The 16,452-nt window shown below is 55.0% G+C and overlaps 5 protein-coding genes across 5 annotated transcripts in view; 2 read left to right on the plus strand and 3 right to left on the minus strand.

Moving 5' to 3' along the window:
* Positions 1-1,329: 1,329 nt before the first annotated feature.
* MONBRDRAFT_38858 (uncharacterized protein) lies at positions 1,330-2,637 on the minus strand (the record flags this gene model as incomplete). The annotated part of the gene is made up of 2 exons (XM_001749750.1): positions 2,107-2,637; positions 1,330-2,037 (listed from the first exon to the last, which is right to left on the minus strand). The coding sequence occupies exons 1-2, from the start codon at positions 2,395-2,397 to the stop codon at positions 1,330-1,332; spliced, it is 999 nt and encodes a 332-aa protein (XP_001749802.1). The 5' UTR covers positions 2,398-2,637.
* A 1,471-nt stretch (positions 2,638-4,108) lies between these two features.
* Positions 4,109-4,576, plus strand: MONBRDRAFT_29262 (uncharacterized protein; the record flags this gene model as incomplete). Its single annotated transcript, XM_001749699.1, has 2 exons — positions 4,109-4,289; positions 4,380-4,576. The coding sequence occupies 2 exons, from the start codon at positions 4,109-4,111 to the stop codon at positions 4,574-4,576; spliced, it is 378 nt and encodes a 125-aa protein (XP_001749751.1).
* A 3,208-nt stretch (positions 4,577-7,784) lies between these two features.
* MONBRDRAFT_34266 (uncharacterized protein) lies at positions 7,785-10,059 on the minus strand. The gene is made up of 12 exons (XM_001749751.1): positions 9,951-10,059; positions 9,731-9,850; positions 9,602-9,657; positions 9,376-9,479; positions 9,202-9,270; positions 9,015-9,077; positions 8,873-8,920; positions 8,681-8,762; positions 8,386-8,551; positions 8,189-8,276; positions 8,065-8,097; positions 7,785-7,976 (listed from the first exon to the last, which is right to left on the minus strand). The coding sequence occupies exons 1-12, from the start codon at positions 10,004-10,006 to the stop codon at positions 7,890-7,892; spliced, it is 972 nt and encodes a 323-aa protein (XP_001749803.1). The 5' UTR covers positions 10,007-10,059; the 3' UTR covers positions 7,785-7,889.
* A 910-nt stretch (positions 10,060-10,969) lies between these two features.
* On the minus strand, positions 10,970-14,130 carry MONBRDRAFT_29264 (uncharacterized protein; the record flags this gene model as incomplete). Its single annotated transcript, XM_001749752.1, has 12 exons — positions 10,970-11,068; positions 11,175-11,322; positions 11,692-11,778; positions 12,046-12,104; positions 12,222-12,275; positions 12,498-12,535; positions 12,633-12,715; positions 12,796-12,848; positions 13,028-13,311; positions 13,382-13,450; positions 13,549-13,612; positions 13,930-14,130. 12 exons carry the CDS (start codon positions 14,128-14,130, stop codon positions 10,970-10,972), a joined length of 1,239 nt encoding a protein of 412 aa, XP_001749804.1.
* Positions 14,131-15,654: 1,524 nt separating this feature from the next.
* The window catches only part of MONBRDRAFT_34268 (uncharacterized protein), a gene marked incomplete at its 3' end in the record, with an annotated part of 3,423 nt that continues 2,625 nt past the window's right edge, over positions 15,655-16,452 (plus strand). Inside the window, exon 1 of the mRNA XM_001749700.1 lies at positions 15,655-16,002. Within this exon, the coding sequence (XP_001749752.1) occupies positions 15,964-16,002 (39 nt within the window). The 5' untranslated portion in view covers positions 15,655-15,963. The remainder of the gene's footprint in view (positions 16,003-16,452) is intronic.

The raw sequence follows: 16,452 nt of genomic DNA on the forward strand, positions 1-16,452 counted from the left end.
AGCCCTAGGCGCAGCATGAAAATGAATGCCACCGCCATGGCCAGGCATGAACACGACGCATGCCAAGGGCCAAGGGGGGTGTGGTTGAGCCCGTTCTGCCCTTGGCTGCGGGTTTGCGGCGACACAAAGCACTCACTTGACAGTTTTTGATGTAAAGCTCGACCAGCGACGTAAACTGCTCGGTACCGGCGGTATCAATAATTTCCAGCATTACCTTGCCACCCTTGTACTCGACCTCCTTGCGATAGCAGTCCTCAACTGCCATTCCACCCAAGCACCAACGAGGTCAGGCGCGCAGGGAGAACGCCAAGCAAGGAGAAGCAAAGAGACACACAACGTCCTCGCCCGGGATGGCATGAACGCACCAGTTGGATCATAGGACTCAACAAAGCGATCCTCTGTAAACTACGGGTACGAGGGGCGATACAGTAGGTGCCGGTGCAGGTCACAGCAAGACGCGAGACGCGATGATGGGCGTGTGATGGGATCCCGCACGACGCACCTGAATGGCGAGCGCTGATTTGCCCACACTGCCGCTCCCAAGGAGACAAATTTTGATTTCACGCATCCTGGCGGTTGTTCACCCTGCAAGCCAGACCCCGATTTGAATGATATCCGCGACTTGCGCAGATGGCTGCTGTCACGCGCGGTGCCCGGAGCAACAGGCAAGGTCCTCGCCAATAGCTGTGACTTGCTTCCAACACACAGCTCACAAAGACACAAGACAGCTTACCTCTTTCCCACTCTCTCCGCAACGCCTACACCTATTCGCCCGTCCCCGTTCAAGACGTCCAGCACCCTCCTCTTTCGAGATTAGAGAGCCGAGACGGCGCAACCCAGACCAAGACCGAGAGGGCGGAGACGAGCAGCAACAGCCCCAAGATGCAAATTCTCTCTCTCTCTCAAACTCTCTCTCTCTGTGTCTCTCTCTCCTCTCTCTCTCTCTCTCTCATGTGGTAGTTGTGCTTTTCCTTTGTGTCTTTGCTCTTTACTTCTCTCTTCTCAAACCAATTCATCTCTCTCTCTCTCTCTTTCTCTCTCGCGTTGAAGAGTCAAAACAGAGAAAATGTCAGAAAAAAGGGTGGGCGTACAGCCAAAAATAAATAAAAAAAGAACGTGCGCGGAGATGGGCTGTGGGAGGGAGGGGCTTTTAGTAGTGGGGTTAACACGGCGAGCAGGGGTGATGGAGGTGGGGTTCAAGAACAGAATAAACATGCCAGGAGGGTCGATTTGTTGATCGTTTTCAAGGCGTCCTGCGCTCAGCCGCTCCGATGTCTAACTACTAACTTTGCATCTTCCACGAGCCAGAAGAGCCGCTCAAAAGGACCGCTATTCGTCCTCCTCCTGATCAAGTGCTTCTGGATTATCGTACTCCAGAGCTGTGGAGAAACGAGGAAAGTTGACAATGATGTGCTCTGGACTTGCGCGGCCCCGAAACTCAGACAGACGCTTTGGCGCTTCGCTTTGACGGGGCCGGGGAGTGGCACCGGGTCTAAGGGCGCCCTCCGCTTCGACCTCGAGCGCCAAGGGCGCGGGGCGAGCAGGATCATACGTAACACGTGGCTGTAACGCATTTTTGGGTCGGGATCGAGGAATGGTGCGCGAGGCCGAGGGAGCTCGTGACGGTGCAACTGCCGTCCCAGTGGCGCTCCAAGAGGCATGATAACTGGCAAAGTCAAAGGCTTCACGCGCGCGCGCCGATGCCGTGCGCTCTGCTTGCTGAGCAGCAGCCTGCGATTGGGCGGCATCAGAAACCACTAGATGCCGAGGCAAACTGGCAAGGGCGCGAGCAAAGGGGTCGTCGGGCTCTTCGCTCGCGCCGGGCATTTCCTGCACCGTGACCCGGCCCGACGTAGCCAATTCCTCCAAGCTCGCTTGGCATTGCCCCATCAGGTCCCAATAGAGGTCTGGATTGTGTACGTAGGCCTCACACGCCTCTGGGTGACAACTGGCGCTTGGATCTGGATCCTGCAACACGACCACGGCACGCCGCAGCACGTCTACAGCTTGCGAGACTGCCACCTGACCCAGGCTCATCTAAAACAACCCAACAATCAGCCGTCAGCACCTGTCGGTGGATTTGACACGGGTCACTTGCATACATACCTCGCCTGTTTCCGGATGCACGTTGGGATGAAAGAGCAGGGCACGTGCGTGCAACGAGAAGGCATCCTGCTTGTCATCGTAGGTGAGCTCCACGGGGAGCGCCACCTGCGGCCAGTCGGGATGCAGGTGCACCCGTAAATGGCCGCACCATCGCCGCCAACCCAAAGCCCCACTTACGCTAGGGCCCAAGTATGGCTTGATGGCTAGCGGTGCAATGTCGACCCCGGGAAGCGCTGCGCGCTGGACCAAACGAAACTCTTTCCGCAGCCGCAATGTCTGCGGACTCTCCATCGCAGTCGTCTATCTCACTCGGCCAAGCGCGGCCACATCAACAAGCCTCGGTGACACCGGCGGACAGCCAGACCAGCAGGTTGTCATCAAGTCACCCCCCACGGTGGTCAAGCCACCCCGTCGCTGCTCCCTCCCTTCACACCGACGAGTCAACCGTTCCAGGAAACCCAGCACAACCTCGAACAAACACCAAGCTCGCCGTTGCCACCGACGTCGAATGCTACGCTTTCGTCGTAAATTTCCTCCTGCTTCACAACTGCTTCTCTGCAAGTTCATCTCACACGGTAGCCATCTCTGCTGTGGCTTGACTTTTTTACTTTAGCAGTTAGCTTCCCTGTCACACTCCCTTGTGTCAACCTGCAAATCGCATCATCCTCTCTCAGCGAAATTTTCCAAACCTAGAGTTTCAACTTGGAGGGTATTTTTCAATTTTGCATGTGGTGAAAGTGTCACGCAGTTTGCAGGAGGCCGTTTCGTGGCCCCCCGAAGGCACTTGATGGCAGGGGTCGACTGCACTCTTCACCGGGTCGGGTCGCTGAGCACGATCCCTGGCACATGTGAGAGACAAAGAGACGGACATAGACGTTGATTGATAGGAAGACAAGGGATTCAGGATGTGGAAAAGGTGGATGGGGACGGTGCGAGGCGTGGCGCAACGCCGCGCCGCAAGCGCATTTGCAAACCCCTCGCTCGTGTTTCGAGACGCAGATCTCCACTTGCTAGGCTTGTCGGCAGCCACATGCACCCCAGAGGCAGCAGAGCAAGCCTACCGCCGCCTTTCACGCATTTATCACCCCGACTCCAGCCACCCCGGTGCTCAGGCCGACGCCGGCAAATTTATCCAGGTGGCCGAGGCCTACAACCGTATTCGTACCACACTGGAAACCCGGCAGCCTTCGCCCTTGCTCGATGAAAAAGCCGACCCCCAGCAGCCTGCTGGGCCTGATATTCGACATACAGCCCCCCAACACCGCCGGTATGATCCATAGGGCTTGATTTCGCCGCGCCTGCCATTACTTGACAAAGTCAATCAATGCCCAACCTCATCAACGCCTATTTAGATTTCTGGACACGGACAGCAATCGAGCTGGTACCATCTTCCAGCGTGCGCGCTGGAAGATGCGCACCGCCCTCCATCGTGCCGTTGACACGGTACGCGCTTAAAAGGCATTTGCCACCTCCGTGTTGCCAGGGCCAGAGTCCAGTTCGTCTGGAGAAGACTCAATGCGCTTCTCTCTCTTGATCTCTCTTGAGCTCTCCCATGTTCGTGAAGTGGCCGTCCTCAGTATTCATGTTTGATGTAATGGTAGGTCACCGACTTTTCGATTCAGCAATCCCTGGCCAAGTCCGGCCAAGGCCATACCGAGGTAGGCTCGAAGCAATGCTGCCCTACCTGATGCTGTTTCTCGCACCCCGGGTCATCGAACCACTGGTGGTGAGGGCTCGTCATTTTATTCTGGCCTTCCCTCCGCCCTGTGCAGGTGGCACCTCGCGCAGATGTCTCCGAACCACGCCACGGCGACTCTTTTGAACGTGTGTTGCCACCGCTCAAAGCTGGCAGCACCCATGCCACGCTGCGCGCTTTTGCTTTTTGTTTTTATTTTCGTTTTTATTTTTGTTGTCTTCAAGGGTAGAGGGGTTATTTCTTGCACCGGTACACCATTGCACTTCGATTCACTTCAAATGGTTATGAAAACGGAGCACGGCAGGCATGGCAGCTCAGCAGCTGGACGAAGCTATCCGCCGTGGCGAGTTTGACAATTTGCCTGGCGCAGGCAAGCCCCTCAAGACGCGCGTGGATCATGCTCCAGGGATGGACAGCTACGACTATCACCTCAACAAAGTTCTTATCAATGCCGACTACACGCCTGATTGGATAGCCGCTCAGCGCAGTATGGATTATCTTCGCCACAAGCACTCCCTGCAGAAAGTCTGTTGCCCCCGTACTCAACCCCGCACCCTTTGACTGCATGGCTTTGCAGCTATCCGGGGTATGAAGCAGCGCTTTCGTGACCAGCTTGAGACTGTCTTGGCACCGCAATTGGCGGCCTTGAGTGCCAAGACGGACGACTGGACTTGCCTACGTGTTGAGCCCGATTTAGAAGCTCGTGCTCGCGAGCGAATCCTGGCCATTAATCGTGAGATTGAGAGGTGGGTTCAAACGCAACCGTATCCGTGACCGAACCCGTGTCCGTATGCCACGATGCCACGGTGCCGCGGTGCCACCCATTCTCGATAAATCAGTACTTTTTATTCCTGCGCCCGGCGCCGAATGCGATAGATACAACTTGATCGTGCCGCTGCTCCAGAACCAGCAATGTCACGTGCGGATGGATTGGGAATTAAAGCGCCTCTGGCGCCGACATGCAGGGCAGGACGCGGCTGCAAAGCCCGCCCAGCCGCCAACTCAACGTGTTGATAAAACGGGGTGAGAAGAATTTGTATTCTTGCCTCGGACTGCATAATAGACGATTTAAAAGACTCTCTACTTGACGCACACGTGGCTGCTTCGGCCAATACCCAGCGCATGCCTACGGCATCACGCCCAGCAACACGGCCGCATAAGCACAGTACCACTTGTTGAAAACTACAAAACAGATGACTCATATGCTTCATCGTTCTCGTCTCGACCTTCTTTTGCTGCCGTTTCCCCTCGGACACGGTTTGGCAAGTTTGGAAAGGTCTTGGATGCGAGGGGCGAGACGACGTACCCAAGACCAGCACCAATCAGAACGGGCGCTGGCCATGTCTGCCAGGGACTGCGCCAGTCGAGTGGGAGAAGAGCGCATGCCACCCAAGCGCCGGCCAACGTCCAAAGGGCTTGTGTTCGCAGTCGCCGCAGAGAAGCCACGGCCTCTGCACCTCCCGGAGCGGACCAAGATCTGGACAGAGAGGAAGCAGTGAAGACACACGGGCCCGCCAGTGTCCCAGTGCACAAGCCATGGCAAAGAGCACGTACGGAAAAGAGTTGGCATAAAAAGCGGCCCAATTTGCTTGTCGAGTACCCAGGGCCCAACAGACAGGTAGGACCACGAGCGTAACGAGCGCGACCGTCACGTGCACTGTTCCAGCCAGCCCAACGCTGCCAGCACCGACGGGCACAGGGATGATGCTGTTTGTAAGACTCAAGCTGAGCACAAGCAAGGCAGTACAAAAGTTTGTCAAGCCTCTTGAAAGTCAAAAGGCACATACCCATGCAGCGGCGCGCCTAGCGCAGCTAGGATTAGGCCGCACGTCACTAGCATGCCTGGCACCAGCACCGCTAGCGCCATGATGCGCCGTGCTCCCTAGAATCGAATCCAACACGAGTGGATGCAAAAGTGAAACAGCCGAGGGAAGGATAGGCAAAGCAGTATGCAGCGGCATCTACAACCACAGACCTGTCGCATTGATTCCGCCCGAGGGGCACCTCGCTTGCCACTGGAGAGTAGGGCCAGTGCCAGCGCGAGGAAAAGCAGGCTCGTCGCGACCAAGTTCAGCAGAGTGTGCCCCAGCTCCATCTCCAAAATAGATTCACGACCATTCACCGCCGCGGCTGCCGCTTCTTGTCGCCAGCAACACCATGCTGTCACAACCGCCAGCCCCACTCCCGCCCCCGCCCGCGCCACCTCCGCGCCTCTCAAGCCACCATCACGCCCCATCGTCTGTAGCGTACCACCCCCCAAAAAAAAAATTCGAAATTTAAAAAAAACACGAAATTCGTAACACCATCATTTGAAAATTCAAAAACGAACGTTAAAATTTTGAATTCCCCTCACACACACACACACACACACACACACACACACACATTTGACATCGCCAGTGCCTCCGATTGACGTTGGGAGCGGTGTGTGCCGTGTGCCAGGGCAGGGCATTGGCGCAAAGCTGGCTGGCAGCGTTGGCACGAGTACTGCTTGTATGAAGGGGAGCCAGCCGCATTGCAAAAGGACGCGTGGAGATGGCCGGAGCATGAGAGCGCGACGATCATGACCTCAACACCCAGCACGACCTGGCGGCGGGTGCTGTATGTCCGACAAGCCTTTCCCGACAACTATGTCGATCCAAACTTTCTCGCACGCTGCCAACGCCAAGGTCAGTTTGCTTTGGTGGCTCTGTATGTTACGTCCGGTCCCACTGCATGCACTTGGCTCACCTACCCCGTGCCTTGTTTTATCCCAGCGCCGCGCCTGATGCCCTGGACAGAGCTGATCTACACGCGATGCTACGCCACCCTCAATCTGGTCGCCATCTGCCATATCGTCCTGCATTTTCTTGAACTGGATGGCCATGTCATGACCACAGCCTCGACAGCACCTTGGCTAGCAAGCTGTTGGAGCTGGCTGTTATACGCCGCCAGGTACGCGCGCCTTGGCGATCGACCTGCCAGCACATGATCAGTGCTGCGCTCTCTCAGCGTAGCTCATGTCCATGCTCCAATCGCTGAATCGTGACTAGCTCTGGCTGGCCCCAGCACCGAGCCCGACTCCTGGCTACAACCCTTTATGTCATCATGCTGGTGCTTGGCGAGCCAGCGCTGCTGCACCTCACGGTAAGGCAGCAGGGTTGCGCATCCACAATACTCTGGTGACGCCCTTCTTTTACGCATGCTCCACTGAACCCACGTCCACCTCTGCATGCCAGGCCTCAATCAGCTCGGACACCATCTATTTCATGACGGGGGCGCTACTGGGCCTGCAAACGCTTATCCTCCCCTTGCAGTCAGACGAGACTTTGGCTGTTCTAGCCAACAACGTGGGGCTTTTTGCCATGGTCTGCTTAGCTTCGCGCCTGGCCTCCCCGTCCACTCTCGTTTTTTTGGCCACCGCACTGCCCCGCCTCGTGCTACTGCCCAACACAGCCCGGACCCTCCTGGTACGCCACGCCATCGCCCTTGTACCTTGATGCGGGCCCTTTGACTGGCACTGGATACCTCACACCACCGTGGCTTGCAACCGATGAATGGGCTGCAGCAACGTCGAGCAACCCGTTTGCCCTGGTTAACCTTGCTGGATGCGTTGGTCCTTTTAGCACGCTCCACTCAGATCGTTGTGCCTCAGGCTTGGCGGGGCACTCCGACTCTGGGGCTTGGTACTGCACTAGCTCTGTGGCACTTTGGGGCATCCGTGTTGTACAACAACTGGCAGACAAACCTCGAGACCCGTACCCAAGCGGCGCTGTCCCCCTGAGCCGCGCTGGAACCACAGCTCCTCTTCTTCCCAACTCCTTCCCGCTGCGCGGGCCTTCTTTCCTCTTTTTGTACAAGTGTCACTGCCCTTGAGCAGTGTGCATGCTTTGACTGAGGTTGACCATAAATCGCTCGGCCAACCATAAATTGCCCTGCCTGCACCCCCTGTCCCTTGGAGCTCGCTGGACTCAAACCAGCACGCAGACGCAAAAATTGCTTTGTTTTTTTTAATTTGATTCAAAGTTTGCAATCGGTCGAAAAACAAAACCGCCGATTGGAACACAAAAAGCGGCCCAGCCGCGTGCAGCAGAACAACGTGTGATACTTACGCCAGCTGGTCGATACCTTTGAGGACGAGCAGCTCATGCAGCAGGTCACGCTGCATTGCATTGAGACGTGGGTAGACATCGAGCTATCACAAAGACAAAGACCAAGGACAAGCATAGGGTGCGTGAGCACGCGACCATGCGTGCACACGCAGAGCAAAAGCCGGCGCTGACCTGTGCCTGCTGTATCGACTCGGCATCATCCTCCTGAAACATAGTCATCAAACGTGCGTACATGAGAGACAAATCATGCCGTCGAAGGTGGCACGCCTGCGACCGTGTTACTGGATATACGCACCGCCAGGGCCATGACAAGATGGCGCAGTTGCAGTTCAAGGTTGACATCGAGGTGCTGAGCAATCGGGGACATGCTCAAGCTTGTGTATCTGCCACAACATTTCACAACCAAGCGGCCGGCAGGGGCACGGGGCAGATTGAGACGGAAAGCCATCACCAAAGGAAAAAACGTGATCAAGCCGTCAACGTGCGACGGACCTGAGGCGAAGACCACGGAAGATGGTGGCTTGATCCGGATCGGTCAGGTGTAGGCAAAACATGAGCAGGAGAGCCGTGACTTCAGCATCAATGGCCACCTGACGCGCTGCACCATAGGTGGCCAGGCGACCAGCCAGCAAGAAGGGGTCCCCGTCCTCGGTTGAAGCTGATTACTCATGCAAAGTTAAAAAAATGATGAGGAGTGGGGTGCAATCGTTGATACGCGCTGCGCGGCTCACGAGCCAGGAAAGCAATTTTGGTGACCCGCCTTTCTCTCGGTGCATGATCCTCATACCATTGGAATCAAACATGGAGACGACTGTGTGGACGATGTGAACGACTGAGTTGGCAGCGCGCCGATACCACTTGAGGCGGAGCTGCCAGGTTGGGATAACACCACAACGTCAAAGGTCAGGACATCCGCCCGCACATCCTTGAGCCTCTTTCGCAAGTCGAGCGAACAAAACAACCGAGAACATGGCTGTACCTCGCACTCCAAGGCATCAAAGAGACACTGAATGGTCATGAGCGGACTCTGAGCAAAGGTAAGCACGCCCGCAGCCACAGGAAGCGTGAGCATAAACCAGCAAAAGTGGCCAGCAAGTTTTTTTGTTTTGCTCGGCAGCTACCTCGGTCAGCATATCACTGGCTTTCAAGTAGTAGCGAACGGCATCTTCTAGATGTGAGAAAATCTAGATGGTGGTCAAACACCTTGAGCGCTGGACCTCACCACGACAAGGGGACAGCTCGTACCCATCCCTATGCTGAGGTGAGGGCTTGAGCGATGAGTAGCATCAGCAATTGACACAGGCTGACCTTCATGACATGGGCTAGCTCAATGCACAAGGTAGTGGCATAGGCAGCCAAACCGAGCTGAATATACAACTGCTCGAGGCAAGGAAGGGAGGTCATGAGCAAGACGGCAAGTACGTTGCTCAAAAAAAAAAAAAAAAAAAAAAAAAAAAAACTCAAGGAGCTGCAAACATGAACCTGAATGGCCAACAGGTAGCAGTTAACGCCGTCTTGGTAATCGCTCTCGTCGGTCACCGTCAAATGCGCCCGATCGGCGGCCTCGGCCGTAAACATGAGCTGGCCTACGACCAATCAACATGTCGAGCGGTATGTGGCAGTGAGCCGGTCGGGATGCAAGGAAATGTCGGTGCAGTCACTGCAAGGCGGGGGCGCAAGAGCTCAAGGCCACGGTCAAACCACCTACCCGCCTTGACCAGCGTGTCCGCCTCTTTATCGTGTTGCTTGACGGCGGCTTCACAGCTAAAGGCGCAAAGAGTGAAGCCAGCGAAACTACACGAGCTGTACCTGCTCACTCGCAATACGCGCAACATACCGTGCGGCAGCAAGTGCACAAAAGGCAGCATAGCTATTTTTGCCCTCTTCGGCAAGCTGTCCCTGAAGCTCGTGGAAAGACAGCGCCGCCTCGCCATGGTTCGGCCGGCGCATGAACCGCCTGCGCCAGTGCGCGTGTGTCGCCAGGATCGGCGGGAAGAGCAGGGCATGAATGACCGTTGCCCCGACTTCATCACGGCCAAGCTCAACCCATGACGTACTTTTTCAATCGCCCTTGAATCGCGCGATACGACTCGTAAAAGTCGGGCGCCTCCATCTTCACCAAGTCACCAGTTCACGCCCGACCCCACGTTGCCTTTTGCGCTAGTCGGCGGAAAACTACTCACACCCGAAAAGTTTTATAATTTGTCGTGTAAATTTTCACAAGATTTTACGAATAACCTTCAAAAATTTAAAAAGATTTCAGCTTCATAACAGCTGCTCGAATCGCAGATTTACGGACAAAAGTGGAAGCGACGCAATCGTACGCACTGTGCATGTGTTCTCTGTGCTTGGTGCCATGCGCTGCATGTCGACGCTTCTGCCACTGAATACCATATACATATAACCTGTTTTTTTTTTCTGGTTTTTTTTCTGGTTTTTTCTGTTTGTTTGTTTTTTTCGTATTTTTTCTGTGCGGATCCAAATATCAATTGCTGCTGCTGGCCCAGCCAGCCAGGGAGTTGCCTGACCCAGAACAACGGTCGAGAAGCATTCATTCATAAAAAGATGCCAGTGAGACACTTGGATCTCCCACCATTTTATTTAAAAATTACCTAGTTTTTGGTGTGCTATGGGGGGTCAGAGGATGGCTATGAAGCTGACTGCTCTTTACTTTGCCGATAGAGTCTCCCCACAGTGCTCTGTGATTATGGCCCCGCAAGTCTTTGCACTGCCCTTGCATGCATATCCGCCTCCAGTTGTTGTACAAATTGTGGCTTCATAAAATCATGATTAATTTTTGAAAAGCGCCGCTTACACCGACCAGCAGGTCGGATTGCTTCCTCATTAAGCCTGGGCCACCGTCATGATATGGCATGCACTGTGCAGCACGGTCAAACAGTCACTCGGTCGAAACGAGAAAGAACAAGTCAGAACACAAGCACCGCAGCAGCCCACTCCTCTACCCAAAAAGAGTCACGCAAAGAAGTAACAGCAATGAAGGCCCAACGAACACGAGTGCTTGAGCCGAACTGCAGTCCTCGTTCTTATCCTACAAACACCGGCCCTCACGTGAGGTTCAACTCGTTGTACGCGAGAGAGTAAGCTGTGGAGTTTTCAAGGGCCTCACCGGATCGCAGCGCGCCAGGTACAGGGGCGCCGTGTGTGACCACAGCATCTGCGCGCCCCGTTGAGTCAAGTCGGCACGCAAAACTGCAGCTTCATTGGACGAAGCCAGAATAGCATGAACTTGAACGATGGTGGTACCCGATGCCGCGTCCTACTCGTGACAACGAGAATATCATTGGAAAAGGCAAGGAGAGAGAGAGAGAGAGAGAGAGAGAGAGAGAGAGGGAGGGAGAGAGAGCGTGCGTTCGCGCGCGCAAAAGTAAAACATCCAAATGGAATCGTTTGGACTTGTCCAACATACCTCTGCGAGACTGAAGGTGGTCACGCTCGAGTTGGCCAGCCCAAAATTGCGCAGCACATCAGCCCGCGCCGCTGCAAGGACACCTGCCATATCATGTGCCGCTCAGTACGTGTATTGACTTGCACAGAAGCGGGCAGAGCGGGTGCAATCAATCTTTGGCTGTCTGCCATGTAATCAACACGAGCTCACTTTGTCGATGATCAAGCGCCCACGAGAAAGCCATGTTGGCAGGCAGCGTCAAGTTGAAGGAAACCTATTCTCATGTTGACACAAGTTCTGATGAGGGTCAAACTTTGAATGTGTTGCATTTAATTGTGATGTTGCAAGAAAAAAAAAAAAAAAAAAAAAAAAAAAAAAGCCAGCACGCATACCTGGCCAGGGGAAAAGTCGAGGCACGCATCGTAAAGTTCTGCACCACACGGCGAGCCTTGAATGCCACAGCAACTGTTGGATAGGAACTGCAATCGCCGAAATAGGTTGCGAGCGACAGATGCTGTTGTTGCCATTTCCTCATGAACGAGGCGCTGAGAGTGAAAACAGCAGTTGAGACTTGTCACCTCGACTTGCATGCTCTTGGCGCAACCATCCACACAGGCCGATGGCGAGTTCCAGACGGAGCATAGCTCCTGGTATGACAAAAGAGTTTGTGAACAAAAGCATCCGCACTCAAATCTCTGGGAAAACGATCGGCTTTTGAGCGGCCAACTATAGCCAAGCTAGCTCACCGGCTTGGCACAGCTTCCATCCACATCCGTTGGCGCACAAGATCCTGAAGGTTCCACAGCTACAGGCACGAGGGGTGAATGGACGGACACACGACCAATATTGAGTGGCCCGCCCGAGAGCACAAGAATCCGTCAAGGACATCAGCGCCTTTCGATCACTGGTGTAAGCAACTTACGCTCGAGATAGTACCGCTCCACCGTGGGTTGAAGCTGTGCTGCACATTGCCGGCCTATAGCCCAATGGGAAAGAGGCAGTAGAATAAGACGGCAAGAGGCAAAATGCTGTCACCCATGTCATACAGGTGCTTTAACCAACCGTTACCATCCACAGCGCAAGCATGCTGCAGGAGGGCCTGATAAGCAAATGAAGCTGCTTCGCCAGTGTGCTCGCGATCGGCTTCCCAGGCCCAGTCAAGTGCGGCACATCGTCCCAGCTGGGAGAATGCACATACTTGCTCCAACTCATGGTTGAGACCCACGTTGGCAGCATCTGCTTGCCGCAAACCACCATCGTATAAAGCATGAGCCGGAGAGGAATAGTATGGTATCAAAATGACATCGTGCAGAGACCCATTTGCTGCACTCACCCAATTCTGGATGTGTCATTAGGGCTGCAGCCGTGCTTTCGGCCCCGTGGGACCGAGCTGACGTCAAGTCAGAGGAGCAATATCTAAGCAGAACGGGCCTTTGCATGAGCGATTCAGGTGCACCAGATCCCAAGCACAGTTCGTGACGCAACGTTGCTCATACCTGTCCCGCGAGCGAATGCAGACAAAGGCGTGGTCGGTGTTGATGGATAAAAGCTGGGCATATTGCGTTTGAAGAGCAAGACGACGGTGATGGCAGAGGGTGCATAACCGGGCCAGGCGTGCTTGCTGCGAGGTCAAATTGCCCTGCTGAACCATGCTCGCTTGCAGCAAAGCAAGATGCTCCGCGGCCTCGGCGGAGCACCATGTTGCTCCATCCTGATTAGGGTTGTGACCAAGGAAGGGACAGGCGTGAGCATTTCATCGTTGCGCAAAATGGAAGAAAGAGAGAGAGAGAGAGAGAGAGAGAGAGAGAGAGAGAGAGAGGGAGGGAGGGAGAGAGCGCGCGCGAAGGGAGAGAGAGAAATTGAATAGCAGGCCATCGCTTTTGGAGCAAGCAATTGCACCTGTAAACATGTCAAAGCACTGGAGTACTCGAGGTGTTGGTAAATGGGCCAAATGCGACAGCCTTCGGCCGCCATGGCGGCCAAGCGCCGAGCTCGCTCCTCTTGGCAGGATGCTAATAGTAAAAATCAGGGTTGTGAGCCTGAAACTTGATGAGATCAAAGGACACGACAAGGGCAGCAGACCTGCACAAGTGAGCTCGAGGTAGGACGAGGACATCATAGAGGCGGGCTCCGTCAGGCAGGTTGAGCCGCCTGTTTGAATACATGGAGTTGGAACGTGTTCAAAAGTCGGGTGAGAACCGGCATTCCTCCTTCTGCAAAGGATCTGAGCACGGAGCGGAGGCACACACCGGTCAGTTCCCATTGCTTCCAATCCTGCAAGAGCTCAACGCATTGTTGGCGCGGAGCATTGCACTAAGGTCACAGGTTGTGGAGCCGGGCGGCCAAAAGCACGTGTGTGAGAAGCGGCGGGGAGATACTCGAAACATGAACAAGAGTCAGTTCAAAGGTGGCTCAAAATGGTTGTCACCTCGAGCTGGCGCACGAAGAGGCTACGGTGCAGCGCTGCACTGGTGTCAAAGCCGCAGAGAACATTCGAGGCGGCTTGAATGGCAGCTATCGCGGAAGTGCAATTGCTCGAGCAAAACTGGGTCACAGACAGAGCTAGGTGAGTCTGCCGAGGGTCTGAGCCACTAGCGATCAAGGCCGGACGCCTCGGGAGAACAGCCCACCTGCTCGTTGTCGGCGGTTTCGTTATTATTATCCGGGGGTACAAGACGCTCGAGGGACGAGACTCCACATGCCGCTTGCGCGTGCACCACCGCAGCGTCAACAGCATCCAAGTCACATGCGGCAGGTAAATTGGCAATCGAGGCGCCACAAGCGGCCGCCAAGAGGGCGAGCACCAAAAACCGACCCGCCAACCCTAGCATCTTGATCTTTCAAATCACACGCCTGGTTTGATGCTCGGTGATTATTCAACTGGCGACACGCCCCGGTGGCCTGATCCTGGGATCCAAGGATCCGACGGCAAGGCCAAAAAGCCAGGTTCTTCGATGCCTCTCCTCTCCCCAATGCGCGCTGCGCCGCTGCGTTCTAAAAAACACACCCACCTCAAAAGTGTTGTTGGCAAGCCCTGCCATGCATGCATGTATGCATTTGTCCCCTCTCTTGAGGCTTTGCAATAAAAAAAAAAAAAAAAAAAAGCACTCAAGTCCCCCAAGCCCTCTCTGCCTGCGCATCCCTGAGTCACAAGGCCTGGCTTTTTCAGCCTCGTGGCTCTCGCGTTGTCTCTCTCCCCCTCTCCCTCCTCTCTCATGTGTCTGAACAGAGATCTTACGCTACTTTCAGTAAAGCCGCGGCCACAAAACAAGCTGTGCATTCTTTGCCTGGTGCCTGCCCTTCTGTGCGTGCTGTCCTTCAAACAACACAGGCCGAAACCAGGCAGACCAAGAAAAACCGGGAGTAGGCATTGAAAAGAATCGGTCTAATTGGGTCGGCGATAGGAGAAATTGGTGTCATGGGTGTCAAAAAAGGGGAGGGGGCAAAAGCAGGATCTAGTCGGGACTCTCAGGAAGAAAAATCGGCAGTCCAATCATGCGGACCATCTAGGGTATAGGCGAGGCGATGTTGCTCAGGACACCAGTCAATCCATTTTGTGGTGTAGTCAAGCATGCCGTCGGGCTGCAAGGTTAATTGCAGACATTGGCCTACATTAACGTGGCGCAGGTTCACAAAACTCTCGAGGCCTTCGAGGCCCATGCCATTGAGGTCGCCGAGGCTAAAGGCCACCAAGTGTTGGCGGGCCCCGCGACGCACTTGCACTGTAGGCTGAACGGTGTGGGGATGTCCACCTAGCAAGCAGTCAAAGCCGGCAGCAAGAAAGGCCTCAGTGTCGTCCAGCGTCTGCTGATTGGGATACCATTGAAATTCATAGCCCCAGTGTGGGAGGCCCACGAGAAAATCGAGCTCATGCTTGCGACGCTCGGCCAGCCAGTTGTGCTCGAGCACTTGGGCATAGCGCTGGACCTTATGACAAGGATGATTGGGTTCCGGGTCCAGATTGAGCCAGTGGGTCCAAGCCGCAAAGCCCAGACGAAGACCATGAACGTGAATCACAGAGAGGTTTGAGGGCCCCACGCCCACCACATGGATGCCCGCTTGCTGTAGGACGCGAACAGTGAATTGCACGGAAGAGTTGGTCACATCGTATTCCTGGTCCATGGTGTGATTGTTGGCGAACGAGGCCACGATGCATTGATGTTTGGGGTCGAGATCCAGGTCGTGCACAAACTGGAGAAAGATGTCGGCGGACATGGCGTGCATGCAAAAGGCACGGCGAGGAGCCGGCAGCAAGGGGGTCTCCAAGTTGAAGAGAATCACATCGGCGGCTTTGAGGTCGGCTCGCATGACCGGATCCACATGAGTGGGAAGACGATCCAAGGGCATGAGGTCGCCCAAGGCCACCACGCGCACGGGTTGGCGCCTTGGACGTGGGCGCAGACTGTGCGCGTAGCTGATTGGCGTGGCGGCGGCAGCATCTGATTCACGAGGTGCTACAAGATCTTCGGGGGACATGGCACGCAGGCGGCCGTCGAAAGCCAGAGTAGCCATGTCCTGGCGCAACCAGGCCCGGAGCGGCCCCGTGTTGGTCTCAGGCTGCAAACAGCGAAATGGCCAGCGTGGGATATACCACCAGGGAAAGCTAAGGTCACGGCTTAAATGAAAGGGATTAAATAATCGGCAGAGATATTCTCCGAGCTTGAATGGCAGCTGTCGTGGCGCGGCCCCACCCGCGCTCAGCGGTCCGACCGTCATGTCAGCCAGGCTCCGCCCCCACGCCAGAAGCGACACACGGCGCACCTGCACGCAACAACAAAAGACACTATCCCCACGCCATACACCCTCTCGCACCCTCTTACACCAGACCTGCGGCGGGCGCGCGCGGGAACCTCACGCGCATTGGTGAGGCGACGTGAAGGCCGTGCGCCAGAAAGTGAGGCGTTGTGCCGAAAGAGAGAGAGAGAGAGAGAGAGAGAACGTGCATGTGGACTTACTTTGTCTGACATCTTGCCACCTGGGGTTGTCGGGAGTCATGATTTACTATTTTACTTTCTATCTAATGATGTGAGGATGTTGTAGCATTTTTTTTTTGTTTTTTTTTGTTTTCAACATTGAGAACAGACTCTCTCTCTCTCTCTCTCTCTCTCTCTCTCTCTCTCTCTCTCTCTCTCTCTCTCTCTCTCTCTCTCTCT

The sequence above is a fragment of the Monosiga brevicollis genome, genomic scaffold, assembly GCF_000002865.3.
Source record: "Monosiga brevicollis MX1 MONBRscaffold_33 genomic scaffold, whole genome shotgun sequence".
Classification (NCBI taxonomy): domain Eukaryota; class Choanoflagellata; order Craspedida; family Salpingoecidae; genus Monosiga; species Monosiga brevicollis.

What these genes read in the sequence shown, in the direction of transcription:
- MONBRDRAFT_34266 (XM_001749751.1), bottom strand. Translation starts at nt 10,006, where the DNA reads ATGGAGGCGCCCGACTTTTACGAGTCGTATCGCGCGATTCAAGGGCGA. An exon ending in TTGATGCCTTGGAGTGCGAG is followed by an intron (nt 8,763 to 8,872) that starts GTACAGCCATGT and finishes CCAACCTGGCAG; the next exon opens with CTCCGCCTCAAGTGGTATCG. An exon ending in CTCCATGTTTGATTCCAATG is followed by an intron (nt 8,552 to 8,680) that starts GTATGAGGATCA and finishes ATGAGTAATCAG; the next exon opens with CTTCAACCGAGGACGGGGAC.